At 40.8% G+C, this 19172-nt stretch overlaps 1 protein-coding gene across 9 annotated transcripts in view; it reads right to left on the bottom strand.

Moving 5' to 3' along the window:
- The window catches only part of BANP (BTG3 associated nuclear protein), a 127220-nt gene that overhangs the window by 83924 nt on the left and 24124 nt on the right, over positions 1-19172 (bottom strand). For all 9 annotated transcript variants that reach the window (XM_090149471.1, XM_031614971.2, XM_090149472.1 and 6 more), the window contains 3 exons: positions 16259-16381; positions 15434-15609; positions 4764-5003 (listed from right to left, as the gene is read on the bottom strand). In XM_090149471.1, coding sequence (XP_090005597.1) covers positions 4764-5003; positions 15434-15609; positions 16259-16381 — 539 coding nt within the window. The remainder of the gene's footprint in view (positions 1-4763; positions 5004-15433; positions 15610-16258; positions 16382-19172) is intronic.

Here is a 19172-nt window from a genome sequence, read left to right as displayed (position 1 = left end):
AAACAGAAGCATGGGTTAAACAGAAAGCATCAGCAATCCACCATCGAGCTGTGTGTCTCCACTTGCTCAGAACCAGGACTTGGAGCAATCCATGTTGCAGTTATGTGCAATACTGTGTTATGTACCACTGTACATATGCCATATATTCTAGGGCAATACTCCAACATGAGACACACGTGAAGCCCAGGTAGTGAAAGGAAGACAGAGTGCAAAACAAGCTTAAAGAAATTAGGAAGGAGAATGGAGACTAAAAAGTGTAATTTATAAAAACACTGTAATAAAAAGCTTTTTTAAAGTGGAAAAAATAGCAAAGACATTCTGCATTTGTAGAACACACTCTGAGTAACTGCAGTGTTTATATAAAACATTCTGTGTAATGACAAAAGTCTGATGCATCTCCTCAGACAGATCCACTGCTGAGAAATACCAGAGCTAACAGCTTGTCTGTGAGATGCAACTTCTTACCTTTCCACCAACACATAAAAGCATGACGATGCTGATGGAAGATGGAACATAAGCATGCTGTGCTCGTTTATTACCCCACATTATTATTAAGATCAAAATCTTCATTAAAGGCAAATCAGAAGTGAAAACATGAGTGAATGAGTGACCAGCAGATTCTCCAGAATAGGCTCCAAGCTGCTGAAAACGGCCCAACCTGCACAATGTGCACGAGTACATGGATACAAGCACACACGCTGCTCCATGCAGCACACTCTACACAAGCAGGAGTCAAATGTGTTTCCTATTAAACAGATGTGGGTGGTCTGCTCCTCCATCCGAAGCAGTATCTCGCGTTGATTAATTTTGTAAAGCAACGCAGTGCTTAATTCTATCTGAACAGCTCTCTGAAGAGCTCTCTTCTATTGAAGCGTATTAATATCTTTCAGCTAGTAAAATATAAAGATGAAATAAGTGTTAACCCATGAACTGAAGGTTAATGCAATTCACTTTACAAAACAGTCCTGGAAGCAGACAGGGAAGCTCAGCAGTACTGAACTGACAAGGGCTGCAGCCAGACATAACCACAGGGATCCTATTAGGAGGACTTTTGGTGTCCATCAATACAACAGAACGTAAGGGCACAGCTCTCCCTTCACACAGTTAGTGAATCTACATCTCTGTCTTCCACCCAGCCTCTCGTTTCACACTTCATTTGTAGATACTGACCGTGTCTCCTCTTGTCAAATTTGGCCAAAATTGACAAATATGTTAAAAAATGACAGGTGAGAAACTGCAGAAACAAGTGTGCAGATGCAAGAGAGTCACAGAACCGAGGCACTAACAACAAACAAGGAGTAATTTCTGTTATTTCCTTTCCATTCTAGTACTCCTGTTTTATGCAATGAGGACTACTCACAGTGGTGGTGATCTTGAAAGGGCTAAACCTGAATTTTGTGTTACACACTGAAAATCAGAACTGCTGATGTCCTTATATTTCATGAGAAAATATCTATGTTTTCAGTAGGGCTGAAGTAATGAGCTACTTAATGACACAGAGTGCCTTTAAGTCATTTTGGTTCCTTGCCTAAAAACTTTCCTCACTACTGCAGCCACCCCACAAGCACATTTTATACCACAAATGAAAATGTATACTTCCAAAGATAAACTTTCATCTCCCTGTGGTGAACCTTATGCAGCGCACCAAGAATTTTTCATAGACATGCATCCATTCGTTCTCTATAGCTTCTGCACGTTAGTCAAAATATTTTCTATTAAATACAGATTTGAATGTCTTCTTTCCCTTCTAGAAAAAGAGAAAGGAAGAAACAGCTTTCCACTGACAAAACTTAAAGAAACCTGAAACAAAAAGGAAAGATATAATCCTTTATGCACTGGCTTGAGCACTGCTAGCTAGGTTTGGCAAAAGCAAGGCTGATGACATTAGATTTTCATTGAAGTTTAAACAACGCATCAAAGTAGTACTGCTCAGAGCACAAGCAAACAGTCAGGACAAGAACATAACTTGGTTCCCATGCCAGCACCGCACTCAGTTTTTGGTAGGATTTATGGAGCAACACATCACAGAACCATGGAATCACAGAATAGCTCAGGTTGGAAGGGACGTCGAGGATCATGAAGCTCCAACCCTCCCTGCTGCATGCAGGGTCACCAACCTCAACATTTCATAGCAGCCCAGGGCCCCATCCAACCTGGCCTTGAACACCTCCAGGGATGGACGGGGCATCCACAGCCTCTCTGGGCAGCTGTTCCAGCACCTCACCGCTCTCATAGCAAAGAACTTTTCCCTGATATCCAACCTACATCTTCCTTCAACTTCAAACCATTTCCCCTTGTCCTGCAGTTATCTACCCTTTCAAAGAGTTGACTCCCCTCCTGTTTGTAGGTTCCCTTTAGGTACTGAAAGGCTGCCATGAGGTCACCCCGCAACCTTCTCTTCCCCAGGCTGAACAAGCCCAGCTCCCTCAGCCTGTCATCAATAACATCACCAATAAGAACCAGATGGGCTCTGCAGTAGCACTGCCAAGCAGGCACGGCGTGCCGGGGCTCTTCTCAGCGCCCCTCTGACAAATGGAAAGATGAAATGGATGAAATCCTGGCACAGCTGAACTCGACAGGAGTTGTACAATGCAGCCAGAACCTCATCCTTAAATGTTATGAGGCATTTATCCATATGCTCTCTCACATCACAGCAAATTCATAATCTGCCTACTGAAACCAAATCGCATTTTAAATGAATTATTGGTAGTGATAAAATAACATGAAATCATTGTTTGTGGGCTAGTGCTGTTCCTAGTAAATTTATTGCTTCATAAAGTTTACATGAATTCTCTTTAGTTGTCACTATAGATGCAAATCTCAACAGCCATTAACATCCAGGCACCCAAAACAACAAGCTGTGGGCAGGTTCATGCAGGGCACAGCTGTTTCCAAAGGCACACAGCCTCCAGCTGGTTAAATATTGGTTCCCAAAAGAAAGCAGTGCACCAGTCATCTGCAGAAGGAACTTTCAGAACTGTGCTTATGGCACAAAAGACACAAACCCAGCAGCTCCTATGTCCATCACTCAGAATGCTGCTGCTTATGGCCAGCTGTTGGTTGCACTGCTGCCACTGCAAACCTTTCCCACCTGCAGAGATCACCTCTACCATCCCATTTCTTTGGGATCACAATGCCTCACAGAAATGATGTGCCCCTAGCATTAGCTCACACATTCCTTCCCAACATCCACTTTTTCAAATCTGTCTAGGTTTAAAAACAGTGCAACACAATCACTGATTGCACTGATGAGATCAATAGATAAAAAAGGTTTAGGAGATCCAAATTCCTTTGGATCATAATCTCCTCTACAAATACAGATTTAATGTGATTGCAATACAAGCTTGACATCTGCATCAGGTACACAAAAAGACAATTGGCCTAATGCAGCAAACTGAATGGTTATTGCCTATTACCATCCCTGAGATAGCCAGTAAGCTACTAGAAATGAAAACAGGTCAATAGGAGTTTATTTCTTGGCTCAGTTTAGAGTATAGAAAGCAGAGCAATATCATCATCAAACACTCTTCTGTGTAACTATTAAACCCACTGCCTTAACAGAAGCATAAAAACAAAACATCAAATTCTTAAAACAGCAATGGAAATAAGCTCTCTCTGGCTATGTTCTTAAGCCTTAATTGGCATTTCAAATTGGCAGTGGCATACAAAACATTGTAGTGTAACAAATTATTCCTTCTCTACTAATCCACGGGTGACCTACATAAGATTCTGGCTATAAAGACTGAGATCTGGTTCAATTAGTCAAGTTGGGTCATTTTCAGACACACTCAATTCTACACTCATGTTTAAAACTCTCCTCCCTCTACACAGCATATATAGAAAGGCATCACACAAGAGCTGAAGCACTGTATCATATGCATGTCTGCAAGGCCTTCACCTACTTCCTTTGCAGTAAAATATTTACACCACAGCACGAGGAAGAGACTTGGCTGTCCTCATTAATGTATTCACCATGTAATCCCCTACTAGAAGCCACTGTATCAGAGTGAGATGCATGCATTCAGATTCTTCTTCGCTCCTAATTAGGGGCTATGCTTACTATATTCTATATGCAAACACTTTTAATACCTTTCACACTGCCAAAAGCTGCATCTGCAATATAAGTAATATCTGTTTGTTACTGCATGTAGCTTTAATTACCAAAAAAATTCACACACACTGCAGCAAACAGCAGTACATCAACATGGCGTGAATTCTTGCTGTGAATCCACAGACTTTGTGACAATATCTCTTCAAAAGAGATTGCAATTTTTTTCCATCTCAACATCAGAGTGACTTTTGAAATAACACACACAAATGAAAAGTAAGAACCTGAGATGAAAGGCTATTATTTTGAACACGTGAGCAGTATTTAAATGCCCCTGTTCATTGCAGGGGAGTTGGACTAGATGACCTTTCAGGGTCCCTTCCAATTCAAGAGATCCTATGGTTCTATGAATAACTAAATAACTAACTCATTTCCTTTTATGATCTCTTCCAATTTAGCCAAAGATTATTTGCTACACTTGGTGTGCTCGCAGCTGCTAGCTGCAATTAAATCTGAATTCAGATTTTGATATTGAGGCATTTCTGGCCCACAGCAAGCTAACTTAAAGCAGTCCATTAGGATTCCTTCATAAACAACAGCTGAAAAGCCATTTGTCTGGCAACATACACTCCATTCTCTAGAGCAACTGGAAGAGGCCCACAGTTGCTGTCTTACCAATGCAGAATAAACTGGGAACTTTCAGTATTATACTCACAGCGGATTCCATATATCATGAGAGGATCGAGCTGCTTCTTCCCATGCTTCCCCTGGCCTGAAAGGTTGGAGATGGCCTGAATTTCCCGATGGAAGAGATAATCCAGCAATGTCAGCGCCATCTTCTCGGCCGTGCGGCAGTTGGTGCTGATGTGCAGCATGTCAGCAGGGGTGATGGGGCAGCGGACCCGCATCTCAGGGTTATTTTCATCTCCAAGCCACGTCCCGTTGGGGTAATCCTCTAGAAACAGAGATCGTGGAAATTGTTATCGTGGCCAGGAATGAAAGAGTCAGGTTCAGGTAGCAGCCAACATTTAAGTTCTCTGTGTTTTCTTTGTGGTCTCCATAAGTTTCTTTCAGATCTAGAATGACTGATAAGTTCACTGTATTTGTTGTGGGTAAAAAGTTAATTTGCAAATCCGCATCAAGAGTGAGCAAAGCAGTTACTATTAACACCCTGTTCTACAGAAGGAACCCGGTGCAATTAGTCCAAATGTCTAATTCACTCTCACACAGCTTTCAAAAGTGTCTCATGTTAGAAGCCAACAGCTGAAAGCACGCTGTATTCACAGTGCTCTCATTTTTTATCGTTAGTCATTCCCTAAAAATGAATTACTGCAACCCCGTAACATTCTCAGAGTATAGCTAATTCCAACCACACTTCTCCCCAAAAGCATCAGATTAAAACAAGTCTAAGCAAGATTATAAATTTAAGAAGTTATACTCAACAGTGGTCAGTAACTTATCTGATCACTTATAAAAACAGTATTTTAAAGTAATAACAATCACTCAAAATGTAGCCAGAGATCCCAATCAGAATTTTGTTTTTCTCCTCAAATTTACTGGCCAGCATTCTATATTATTTCCTAAAAACACAGCTTACCAAGGAATAGTCCCAGCACAAAGATAATAAATGAATCATTAGTCATCTCCCCAGTGCATCTTCCCTTCTAGTCACGGATGAGGTCATTAGCAGGGCAATATATTTTAATTTTAATCACTGCCAGAACTGCACCTAACTGCTCTGTGTATGCACACACACTACTCTGTATGCATATCTGCAGAAGATTTTTGAATTTGCCACAGTGTCTCACTTTGAGGGGGGGAAACACTATTCACCTTATGAGATACCAAGCCCTCAATGTGAACAGATCTTTGGTAACGTCAAAAATTAGTGGATATGAGACTAACGAGGAATGGGAACAGAGCTCAGAGGGATGGCCAACCACTAATGGAGGATGGGATGCAACACATGACAGAGGACGAGATGCTCATTCCAAATGAAAGCAGAATTCCCAGTACAGATGTTGACAGCATCAGTAGGAATTGGGAAAAACAACCAGTGTTCAATGACAGAGACAATTTGATTTCTGTGTTTGCTCTCAGTAGGGTAAAACACAAAGCTTCCTGACTTAGAACCCTTCGCTTCTCCCACTCTAGAGCAATACAGCATTTTCCCACTGCTTCACATATCCTCAGAGTGGTAAAAATGAGAAGACGGCAATCAATTATATGATTTATCCCACACGAAATGCCTTTGAAATGGAGCTTTATGGCATATACAAAGCCATAAAGTCCTGTCTTCCATAATCCCTTTAATCCATGAAGTGACAGAACTCCAACAGACGAGCACTCTTCGTATTGAACCCCAAGCAATCAGCAGCTTTCCCTCTAACAACTGGTACCCGTTGTCAGCCTGCATTTCACCAGGCCATAAGCCAAGAAGATACGCAATAAAAGCTAACATAAAAACAGAACACTTTTTCAATACGACCTTCAGGTTGGGTCATACCACTGCTGTCAGATGTAATTTCATTGCAATGAATTATGACAGTATGGAGCAAACGTTAGATTGTGCAATAGTGATGTATCATTACAAAGAACAGATTATCAAATATAATAACGTCTAAGGAAAAATACTTATCACTGACATACGGAGCAGCTAGCCCCTCAAATTTATTTCTGATGAAATCAGAATTTAATGCTCTGTTCTGAATATGTTGTTATATATGCCTCTTTCTATTCATACATATATAAAGTACTTCATATATATATATTTGCTTGTACCTAAACTAGGTAATAAAGCACACGAGTGGTTTTCTGTCCACAGCACCAGGTGCCATCTGAAAAATAAGGTGGTTCAGATTAATTCGACTTGTTTTGAATGCCACTGTGTCTGGCCTTACCACAAGTCTGGTTAACATTATCAGGGAAAATAACATTCTGTTCCTGAAGACAAACGGAGTGTTTGATAAAAATTTGGACAGAGCTGGCAAAGCAAAGATGTCATTGGAGAGATGTGGATGTTTTTCAAAAGAAAACCTAGGAAGCAAAAGGAAGGTGCTACTCGCCTTCCAAACCTCGCTACTTCACCAGTTCACACTACTACCATTAGGTGTAAGTCATTAATACATTGGGAAAACCTTTCATCTGTACTCTTGCTATCAGCCTACACCAAAGATTTTTATCAATTTGCAAAATCATCGCTTGTGTGGTTTTGTCTCTTTTTCTTACTGGCACCAAGTCCAGAACATACTGTTTTCACCACATGCAACCGTCCTTTTATTGCTAGCAGCCTGCAAAAAAGACACTGCCTTGTTATTCTGACCTATGAATGCAAGCTCCACGTGAAATTCTCTCTTGTATTTCCATCCTGCTTTAAGAAGCTCAAATGAAAGCTTCCTTTTGTCTGCAGAAATACAAGGAATCATTAAAGAAAAATGATGTGTATGAAGTTACCAGTGGTCTTTACATACATCCACTCAGTGTTGATGCCAACACTTCCATTCAGTCCAAACTAAACTGGTTTGAATATGCCTTATTAATTCATTCCTTGCAGCCTTCTAAATGAAATTCTTCCTGTCCAAACAAAACCTGAACAGTACCAAAATGTTGATGGAAATGAGAGACTGATGATTCAAAAGAGCACGGTAACCTAATAAAAATTCTGACAGCTCTATGGATGTGTCCAGCCTTTTCCTCACCTCTCCCTTTCCCATACACTCCAGGACACGTATATAAACATATATATATAACCATCACCCAAAGCCTTAAAAGCTGAGATCCACAGGCTTTGCTGTGTAATCATTTTGTATCAGTGGAACTTACATGAGTGAAGTTACACATGGCTATCTTGCTGATCTACCTGATGGCACACAAGCTAAAATTCTCCTTATCATGTATGAAAATATCTGCCTTTAAAGGCAATGCTGGATCAGGCTGTGGGCAACCTGATGGAGCAGTGGATGTCCCTGTTTGTAGCAGGGCAGTTGGACCAGGTGACCTCTGGGGGTCTCTTCCAGCCCTATGGATTCTGTGATTCTGTGAAAATATTATCCATACTGAACTGTCAGCACATCTGGCACCTCGTACACAGCAACTAAGAAAAGACTGACACCCAAACTAATGGTGAGAAGAGGAAGCAGAGTGCCAGTTACAAGGAAACTGGCTCTGAATGAGTGGAGAAAAGAGACTGAATAGGGAGAGGGACAAAAGACAGAGTTTGACAGACGTTCTTTTCTCTGAGCAATTATTTAGTACATAAATACTATTGATTAAAGCTACTTCATTCAAAGCTTCCAGCACTCAAGCCTCCTTTTGTACCTAAACCATAATGGTTCACTGTAATGTTCACTGTAATGGTTCCTGATGTGAATTATCAGGCATTATATTTATATCTAGATAGGATCTAGATGAGCTGGGTTATTTAGTACATACGTTGCAATACTCAGATACTGAGCCAGGACTCCACCAGGCACGGCACAATCACAGCAGCACAGCTTCTACTCTTTAAAGACTGCCAAAAGGCAACGAACACACAAAGGGCTGGGGAGGAAAAATACAGTCAGATAACACACTTTGCTTAAAAACCAGCACATATAGATGCACGTACTCATCTGTATGCCAGAGTAAATACAAACCTTTCTGGTTTTACCCTGAAGGATTTTTCTTTCATTAATTTTCCCAATGGCTCTGCTGTCCCACTTAAACTCTGGCGTACAGAACGCACTCTGCAGAGGAGCTCCACCATGAGATACGTGCTGCAGAAAGGTGCTTCCTTGCACTTCTGTACGCCAAGTACCGTATCACCAGCAAAGTGGCTCTCGATCATTCCTATTTCCAGTGTTAAAAGTCCTGATGTTTTTATCTGATTTGCTCCCTGCACTCAGAAACTCATTTCAATGACAGACAATCTAAGTTTCTGGTTTCTCTTCACTGTTTTTTCAAGATCAGAAAATTTGCCTTTATCTCCATCCTGCTGAATCCAGAAATAGTTTGCTTTTCAATGCTGTTTTCAAATCTTTTTGACTGTATTAAGTCCATTCCTTTTATCTCAGAACACAGTTGACCATTTCTCTGTGACCAGAGAACACAATGGTTTCAGCAGGCACATGTGAGCAGGCAGAGGCTGGGGCTGCTACACAGCCATGCACTGCTACAGAAACAGTGCAGGGAGCTCTGAGGTCAGCATCCAAACCCCAGTGCCAAGAGCACAGCCACCAGACAAGAGTCACTGCAGATTTCATGCCTGGTCTCACCACGCACGTGTGTGTTCCCACCCAAGGAGATGAATAGCAGTGCAGGGTCTGCCATATCTTCCCACTGGGACACGTTCCCCTGCTCAACATAAGAGCATCAGCAGTAAGACCAGAAACAAAGCTGGGCTCTGCTCTCTCACTGTGTGTTGTCAACCATTCCTTTAAAACAAAGGCAAACAAGATGAAGCACCTGCCCACATAAATACTGGAATTAACCCATTCCATTACTCAGTGTGGTTGCATTGGAAAGGCAGAGTGGAAGCTGGTACTTGGAGCAGAAAAAAAAACAACACCTGGTAGCTGCCACAGAAAGGCAGAAAGATGACCTAAGCTAAAAACAAAAAGAAGCCCCCACTCCTGGAGACATTAAGTAATATTCTGGCTAACGTGTAGGAGATTCTGCATCTTCTTAAGTAAACTCCTGTCAAACAGCTGGAGTGCTTTGCCCCTGCAAGGGTTCATGGGGGTGTGATTAGCAGAGAGCTCCCAATAATCCAAACTCAATGCAGTCCCACTTCTATAGCTTTCTTTGGCTTTAACTCATCAGTAAGTTCGTGAGGTCTGATCAGTGTGCTCACATCAGCTGTGCACACTGCTATTTTAAGGATGGAAAACGTTTGCTGTGTGAAGGTTCACTCTTGCTGACTGAACGTGAACATAAGGAGCTCAGCAGGAAAAGCAGAAGAGTTGTAAGCGATGATATAAAATGCAGGATTCCATCTTAACAGTGAACTAAAAGTCCTGTAGAGAAGTCCTGGCCACTTATAAAGCAGCTGTTTGGTATCACACTTCAAAAATGGTGAGCTCTGCTAAATACTACTCTTGGAAAATAACTGCTTCAGATGCAAAGCTGAAGAGACAGATTGTGACTAAGCAATTTTCCTTAGAAAAAAAACCCTATTTTTCCTTTAATTAACACGCTACACAGACCAGCTTTCCCTTATCTTCTCCAAAAATATGCATGTTTACATTTCTACTTCTTATTCTGTCATAGTCTTAAAATGCAGTAAAAACAACACTGAGAAAGCAGATACGATACAAAACCATCACACACGGTGCCAAACATTGCATGTCAGTGTTATCAAGTGTAAAGTTCACTGAACCAAGAGCTAAATCAATGGATCTTGCTGTTTTATTTATATCACTTAAAAATAGTCTTCAAGGGGCTCTCTTCAAGCATTTCACATACTCAGCCAGCGTGCTTCTTTCTTAGCAATTTCAAAGCCTTGGCTTTAGCTTAGACATTTCAAATAAGATCTGCTTTTAAGGCAGCACAGCAATGCTGAATGGGGTATTCTTATAACACAAAGATGAGAGGTCCGGCTTTCCTTCCTTCCATATTAAAAATAGGACAGTAACTCTATTGTCCAAGAAGCAGATTTAAAAGGATAACAATGTGAATTAATGTTTCTGGAACAGATGCTCCTCTAGTCTGTACAGTAGGTCACAGAACAGAAGCTTTAAATATTACCACATACTGAATATATAAAAGAAAAATACTCTTACAATATTCTCTTCCTTATATCCTGAAATCTCTTTTACCTTGAAAGCAATGTGTGGTGCTGATCAAAGTACTCCTAGGGATAGGTGTGTAAGTAGAGAATAATCAGAGTGCCTTCAGATAGCTTATTACCAGAAGTATTCAGCATCTGAGCTTGGCTGCTAAATTCAATTGGCTCTTCAAGTTTGTACTTTTTCTGTGCATAAGCAGCAAGAAAAACCCAGCAAGTTCTGTTTGTATCTGTGCTCTAAAGGGAAACTTTGAAGAGCAGGTGAGGAATAGGCATGGCTGCCTATAAACCCTAAACTGCCTCCTATAAACCCAACCACACAATGATCTCTAATCAGCACTGAGGAAAGTACTGTGGAAGTGCAGAATAAATACAACCCAGAATTTTGTAATGTAAGGAATGTAAGGAAACCCATCATCGACTACTGAGGAAATGAGAGTTACTCTGAGGAGCAGAGATGGCAAAAGATGAGGTCCTCATAGGGTGCTGTGTTGGGGTTCCAGTGACAGGTTTGGAAGGCTGTATTTGTAACAGCTCTTGCAGTAGAAGGTCAGAGAGTGAATAGGATGGGAAGGAACCCGGACCAGTGTTATTTTCATCTCAGATGTTATCTATTAAGAGCATGAAAGCCTCCTTTTTAAGCGTTGATCATTTGAAAGTCTATTCACCATTCTTAACAAAGCTTAATCGCTCCTGGTTACTCAGACTTGCTTTTCCTCATCTAACATGAACTCCCTGCAGTGAAAGAGTTTAGACAAACACATTTGAGAACGTCAGAATATTGTTTAACAGATTTGTGGTGAGAATGAAAGCGCGCAGGGCTGCCAGGTTACAGCTCAGTCAACTGAAAACCAACCCTTGGCAGGATTAGTGCCACATACCAGCACCAGAGAACTCATTAAAACCAGAAAATAATATAGGTACCTCATACCGTAGGTTTAAAACTTCTGTAATTTAAAACTAGTGTGGATCTTATGTTCTTCTCAGTTTCTGCAGGGGAAGACAAAATCCAAAACAATGTCATGATATTAGGACCCAAGTTTTCATAAAGAGTGATGCTGGAGGAGCCCTTCCACCTCCAAAACTGCATCGACGGAATTAAGGAGGTCTCTTCCTCTGCTTACTTATCATAAGTGAACTGTACAAAGTTGGAGGGTGCCTGTGCCTGAAGTCACACAGCTCAGCACACCTTCTGATCACAGTTAAATGGATGATAAGCTATCGGCACACACAGCTAAACGTTCACAACTATAAATCACAGATCACTGAGGTTGGAAAAGACCTCCAAGATCATCCAAGTCCACCCACCCACCCACCACCAGTAGTTCCCCACTAAACCACGTCCCTTAATACTGACAAACCATTTCTGGAGCAGTTCCTGAAGATCTACTGATGGCAACAATTTAAAAACATCCTTCATTCACCAGCTGCTCATTGGCTTGAAGCCTCATTAAAAAGCTCAAGATACAAAAAGCACAACTTCGTTCAAACTGGGAATATGCTGTATTCAAGACCTACCATAAAAACACATCCACGTCAAAATTAACCAGACTTATAAAAAAGCAAAAAGGATATCCATCAACTGATGACAGCCACTTTAAACATATCCTAGTGATAAACGTTCCTTCCTTATTCCATTCAATGAAAAAGATGCTTAATCCACACTGAGAACAAACAAAACTAGGACAGCAAAGAAGAAAATTCCCCAAAATGCTTAAACACAGTTTTCTTCCAGATTAAAGAAAAAGCACAGAGTCCCTCAGGAAAATACATAATAAAAATGAATGTTTTCTAAACTATCACATGGGATTAAATGTCTTTTGGAAACAGCCAGCAGAGAGCAAACAATGCATCTATGAATTGCATTCTGAAAATTCCCACAGGTCAAGGCCATGCTCAACATCAGCTGAAGGCACACCACGAACACAGATGTGTTTTGCTTCCTAAACAGAAGGCAACAAATGGCAGGCATGCTGAAAAAGGTCTAAAATTTGCCTTTCTTGTCCCCTCGTATCTCAGGATGAACCCAGACTCCTCTGAAGCAACTCAAAGTCATTCTGAATTCTGCCCCAGACAATGAAAGCAAGCTGATGGGCACTGTAACTTTTGCCTTTTACTGCTGAAGAAAACAAGCCTGCAGAGCAGAGCTGTTACTCTTCGTTGCTTCCTTTTTTAATAATTTAATTTGTGACATACTGCAGGCTATGCTGCTTAGCATTCCTGCTGTGTGAGTGGTCCTCTCTCATCTCCACGAGGGCAAGAGGTAAGCATGGGGATTACTAATCTGATCTCTCCAAGCATTCATCAATCTCCAGGAGATTTTTAATGGATGACTGTTCTAAAGGTCTGATTTTCTTCAGATCTGAGGACATTAATGGATTAGCCATTTCTTCACAATTTACATATACAGCTGTGTAAAAGGCCAACATCACATTTGTCTGTGCAAATCCGTGCTAAAACCACCAAGGCAAAAAGGGCATAAGACAACAACCTCCTTCCTAATGCTAGAAACTTTGCTCTGACATAGGGAATGCAGAGCTGTATGAAATGTGAACAGACCCCACAAAGGGCATGCTTCATACACAAGCCCTGCCAGTGCAGCAACATCCCATTTTCACTTGGGACATTTAAGATTATCTGAAGATTTCTCAGTCTTTCCTGACTTAAAATCTGGGCCAACACATGCTAAGTGTGAGCATGCAAAGGATTTTCCCTCTCTGGTAGCATAAGGTTTTCTAGCTCATGCAGCTTTAAAGCTCTGCAATGAAAGCTCAGAGAAGAGTTTCTGTTATAAATACTGAGTGATACATACACTGTATACTGTTATACACTGCAGCCTTTTCTGATGACGTTGTGCATACCAGACTGTGCTCATGAATGCCCAAAGTATACCTGCTTTCATAGAAATTCCACAAAGTTTTCGGGGCAGAAAAAAAAACAAACAACCAAACCATCTTTAAAAATACTTACTTCAATTTCCATTGAAACAACACAGGGTAATAATTTGCATCACCCTGAGCAGCATCTGCACTATAATAATTTTATCACTTCTATTTGTGCCATTCATCCTCCTATCAGCCATATTAAAACTGAATAAATAAATGAAATTTGACAACCTCCTTTTTCATCCTTCCCCCTGCTTTCCACCAAAGCAGCATATAATGTGTTTTACTGGTCTTCTTACTGGCACTCCAACATGGAAAACAGCTACAGGCTGTTTCCAAAGACTCAGTGAGCATACCTTGCATTCAGCCAGCTCCTATAGCCAGGGAGTTCTGGCTTTACATTCCACAGCTCAGGATTTCTCTTTATTCCTTGCATCATTAAGTTAGTCAGAGCCAAAGCTATTATCAGGGATGCCTTCTGCTTGCTGCTTTCAGTTGACTAATGAGACTCAGACCTTCCTCCCACTGGTTTCACCAATCTGGAAGAAATAGTTAACTAGAACACAGCTTGTAAAACTGGACATTTGAGGATTTCCTTGTCATCAGACATTGATCAAAACTTGAGCACAGAAGACTTCCAGATATTCCCTAATCCAAGGAAGCAGAGATCTTACACTAAATTCATCTGATTCCAGAAAGCACAGAATAAATTTCCTCACATGGAAGCCAAAAAGGAATGAAGATGAAGTTAACCAGGAAAGAGTTCAACAAGAAACTTATACAACTAGTACAATTACTTTATGTAGATTTAAAATTCATTTTCTAGCCCATTCCTACTTGCATTTTCATATGGAAATTACAGCACTATCTGCAATCTGAACATTTTTTGAGAGGGATTCCTGAGACAGCTAAGTGCCCTTTTATTCTCCATTGACCAGTATGAAGTATTCCTCAGGAGCAGCTCATTAACACAACATACACATAGGACAGATCTCCAAGAATCTTTATGAAACACTGTATGGGTACCCAGAAAAATTAAAGAATCTCAGGTTCAAAAGCTTCAAAATAATATTTTTAGAAACAATCTTTGGTGCATGAGACTTTCAGTAGATCAACTTTTCAAGTTCAACAGATAACAGAATTGATCACAAGTTATTTCCATACAAAATTCAGTGCCCCTTATCCCACCTTGTTTGTGACTGAAATTGCCAACTAACACTCCATGTTTTAATACTTCCAATCATGTAAAATAGAGCACCTTTATAAGGCTAATCTAAAATTCTTGGACTTTAAATGTGATGTATCTAAAAAAAAATCTGTTTCAGAAGAATCTGACACAATCCACTATTCTGCTAATAGTGTCTTTCATATGAATTTACTTACAAAGCTGTTAAGAGTTGCTAAAATACTTTTCATTTGTGAGAACAGAAGGAGTGGGTTGGTACAACAAGTTGAGATGGACCAGTAGATTCTATTTCCCAGAGATGGCATTTGTTGTCCTGAAACAACCCAGTGATAGAAAATCCTGAAGGTTGCACTGCTGTAAGGGGGCATACGTTTTAAATTTTACAGGCAATTCTAGTTAGCTGCTCTGTCTGTAAAGCTTGTATAGATTATATATTCACCCAGCTTATTATTCATTCCTAAGCGATGCTTGCTGTACAGAAGCTTCCAGCTGAATTTGGGTTCATTCCACCCTCCCATTTACTTTTTTCATGTAGTCTTAGACCAGCATACCTTCAGAGTTCAGCGTAATAAGGGTGACATTGTTCCCAATACTTTGGCTTCCTAATTGTCCACTGTTGGAAACTGAGTCACTGGCCTCAGAGCCACTCTCTCCATCTTCGTTGTGACTGTCGTCGTGCCCTGGAACCTTCACCACTATGGTGTTCTGCCTACGTCCAGGAACAGCACTATGGAAAAGAGAAGGATGTAACTTTGGGGAAACACAATCCCTGATCAGGAGAAACATCACAATAAGGGAATTAAAAACACTAACTGAAAACTGCTCTAAGAATCTGATGTTTATAACGAATGGCTATCCAGCAAAATAAAAAGGTAGGAAAACAGCAGAATAAACGAAGTTTCAGTACAATAGTTTATACAAACGTATTAAGAACATTTTCTAACCACAACCTCCAACTCCACTTAATCTTAACTATGCTCTCGATAGTACAAAGTTTAACAGCCTTGCTGGGCTGCTGTATTCTTTATTCAGTTGATTAAATACAGGATATTGGCACGCTCCCAAGCAATTATGTATCCATGTAAAAAAATACGTAGCTATGGGAACTCTTTCAGTTGTCATCTCTCAACGAACACTGAGCTCATCCCAGATCCTCTAAGATGTCCTCTGCACACCAGCAGCAAAGCAGTGCTCTGTATCTTCAAATGCAGGCTTTCTCCAGGCAGGACTGATGCATTCATTTAGCACTTGCATTTATTTTACCTTTTCCCCCCCCACCTAAAACATTCCTCACTTTCACTGGGAATTGCTGCAGACCGCTGCTGATTTCCCAAAGGAGGGAGGGAAGGGGGAGGATTCCCAGAACTGCTACTAACTTGCTAAGGATATTTTCCAGAGAATCCGCTGCTCTGCTCAGTGGCTCTTCCTGCCCAACCATCTTGGCTACAATTGAATTCTGTCGGTCGTTGTTCAGTATTACTGTGGTCTGGGGAACAACACTACAAGACAAAAGTCGGAGAGGAAAAGGGAATGTAAAAGAGAAAACCTTTAAAATAATACATTAACACAATCTCATTGTTCAAATAGCCTACTTAAAGAACAAGGCTTAGAGGCAGTCCCTTTTTTCCCCCCGCATCACGGTTACGTATCAAATGCTAAAGCTGGTAATCCATTGCACTTGACATCTGTATCACTTTAAGCACTCATAACTCTTCCAAAGGACACATGGCTCCAGTAGAGTTATACAAAAGTCCACAACCCCTGGAAAAGTGATAAAGAATCCATCAACTCAAGACACACAGGAGCAAACCACAGCTCCAGAGAGTCACTGAATTCTTGCTTTGAGAAGCCTAGAAGTGAGCATTTTTAGAGTTCCTACAGCCAACTCACATGGTAAAGCAGCTTTGCTAGTAGGACAATCCCCAGAAAAAGAACGTGGAAATATTGACAGCAGAATCAGATATGGAACTTAGTTTAAAGTACATATTGTTGGCCAGGGCTGGGGGCTCTGAGGGGCGCGGAGGTGAGAGCAGCACTGAGGGCATCAGAATAGAACATTAAATAACAACAAGACTAAGCTGTTCCTTGTATTAAATCTAAAACAACAGAAAAGCAGTTAGTGGACGGAGCACGGAGAAACCAGCAATGAGAAACACTCATTAAAAAAAAAACACTAAGTCTGCAATACAATACAGAAGTAAATACACAGTAAGTAAATGTCTTCGACACACAGTTTACTATTTAATTTTATTTCTGAGATTACCATCATTATTCCCACACTATTTCTCTTTCTGCTGAGCAAGGCATCGTTTTGATGTCGGAGCTGCTTTTGGTCATGGTGAACTGAAGGGGAGAGAGAGAACTCCGAAGAGACGTTTGTGTTTTAGTGACAGAGAAGGCTTTCTTCTTTCTCTTCGCTCCACACAGTAAACAGTCTGCTATTGTTTTTACTTGTCCAACATCTCAAGCATAACTGATGGCCATTTATTTTTCCTAACTGTATTCCTTGGCTAATTGTTGAAAAGAAATATGAAAGACAAACAAACTAAACAAATGTGATGACAGCAACTCTGTTTATTTCAGCTGTAACAGCGCCCGCTTGCATGAATATTCATGTGTGCTCACAAGACTTTAAGTGCTACAAAATCCATCGTTAAGATCTAATGAAAAGATAAGAAACTGTCCTAAGAGCGAACAATAAATGGATCTCAACTTTGGCTCCGCTGAAGCGGCTGATATGGAGGTTTTTTGGAAACAAAAATCCAAGGGCCTAATGCCCCACTCCCCCATTCCAGCAACTGGAATTGTTGCTAGTAACAAATGGGATTCCTTGAGGACTGCCAATGATCTGTTGGACTGCAAAGCTCGTGAAGCTCTGGAAGATGTTTGTCTAATCATGGACAAGTACACTGTGTGCTATGGCTTCTCATGTCCATGCAAAGTTCAAGTTCTGTTAAGCAATAAACGGGTTGGGATTTTTGGGTTTGTTTTAGTTGCAATCTGGAGCATAAAGGTTTACGACGCTTTCACAGTCACCTTTTCAATATGATCTTTCATTAAGAGAAACTATGCACATTACCAGACACCTCATTCTCCTACTTAAATAAAAAGGCAACTTGTATTTCCCCCAGTTTTAAGGCCAAACACCCACCAACTACTTGATCAACACGCAGCAGCGCTGGCAGCTGCCCCAGCCCAGCAGCCACGTGTTCGTGTTTCATCTCCCAAGTTGTCCAAATGGATGAAGTTTTTACAGGCCAGCTTAAACGGCCACAAATTTTATACTTCCTACTGGATGTTATTAACACCATCTTTCCCCCAAACATTCGCGAGTACCTTTTTAAAATTTCACTCACCAAAGCTCGTTTTTAATGAACACTGAATAATTAATTGCAGCTGTAGAGATAAATTCAATAAAGTTCCATTTATCAACTCCCTAAGCCTTGGCTCATATTGAGCTCTGATTTAAAAAAAAAAATAGTCTTAGCACTTAGCACTAAAAATAAGGAAGTTTGGTTTGGGTTTGTTTTTTTTTTTTTTAAGAGAACATTCATTTTCATTAAGAGAACATTCACACTCTGGAGATGAAGCCAAATGGCACACACCTTATTTAAAGCCATCGTGAATGAGGAAACACTTTACTATAAACCACCAGCATAGATTTACCCCTCTCCTCAATGCATCAATATACGCTCAAGTTCACAGATTAAATCCACAATTCTTTCTTCCCTCCAAATTCACGCCTACAACAAACACCAGGTCCTCTCTCAGCATTATCCTATTAACTAAGAGAGGTTAAGTTATTGAGAGGAAAAATCCACTATACGGTTGTCTGGGAGGAGCCACTAACTAAACATACCATTTTACTGACACTTCTTTTCCTGGCTATACAGCACAAAGGCAAAACCAGACACCACAGACACAAGGAAAATCTTAGTAACCAGTCACAGCAACAGCCAACTTGTCCATCAGTTGCTCTGCACTTGGAAATGAGCTGTTACCAAGTGGTAAGGATTCAGAGAATCAGGTTGGAGGGGAAACTGAGTCACACAAAGCACTGTGGTAGAGAACAGCATCGGTTTGGGGCCGTTCAGCACAGCACACAACAATCACTGATGGATCTTTCTCAGCGATTAACCTGAGTGGGAACTCTACATCTGGTTTCAAAATAACTGAATGAAGCTTCTTGTCCATTTCCAGGAATCACGAGGCGGCGGATAAAAGATCTCTTTCAGTGCTCTGCATTTAACACACACAGACTCTGGTACAACCCATTCCGTTCTACTTTGA

The sequence above is a fragment of the Phasianus colchicus genome, chromosome 13 (genome assembly GCF_987193195.1).
Source record: "Phasianus colchicus chromosome 13, bPhaCol1.hap1.1, whole genome shotgun sequence".
NCBI classification, from domain to species: domain Eukaryota; kingdom Metazoa; phylum Chordata; class Aves; order Galliformes; family Phasianidae; genus Phasianus; species Phasianus colchicus.
Note: the sequence above shows the minus strand (reverse complement) of the source record. Positions and strands in the feature narration are given on the sequence as shown.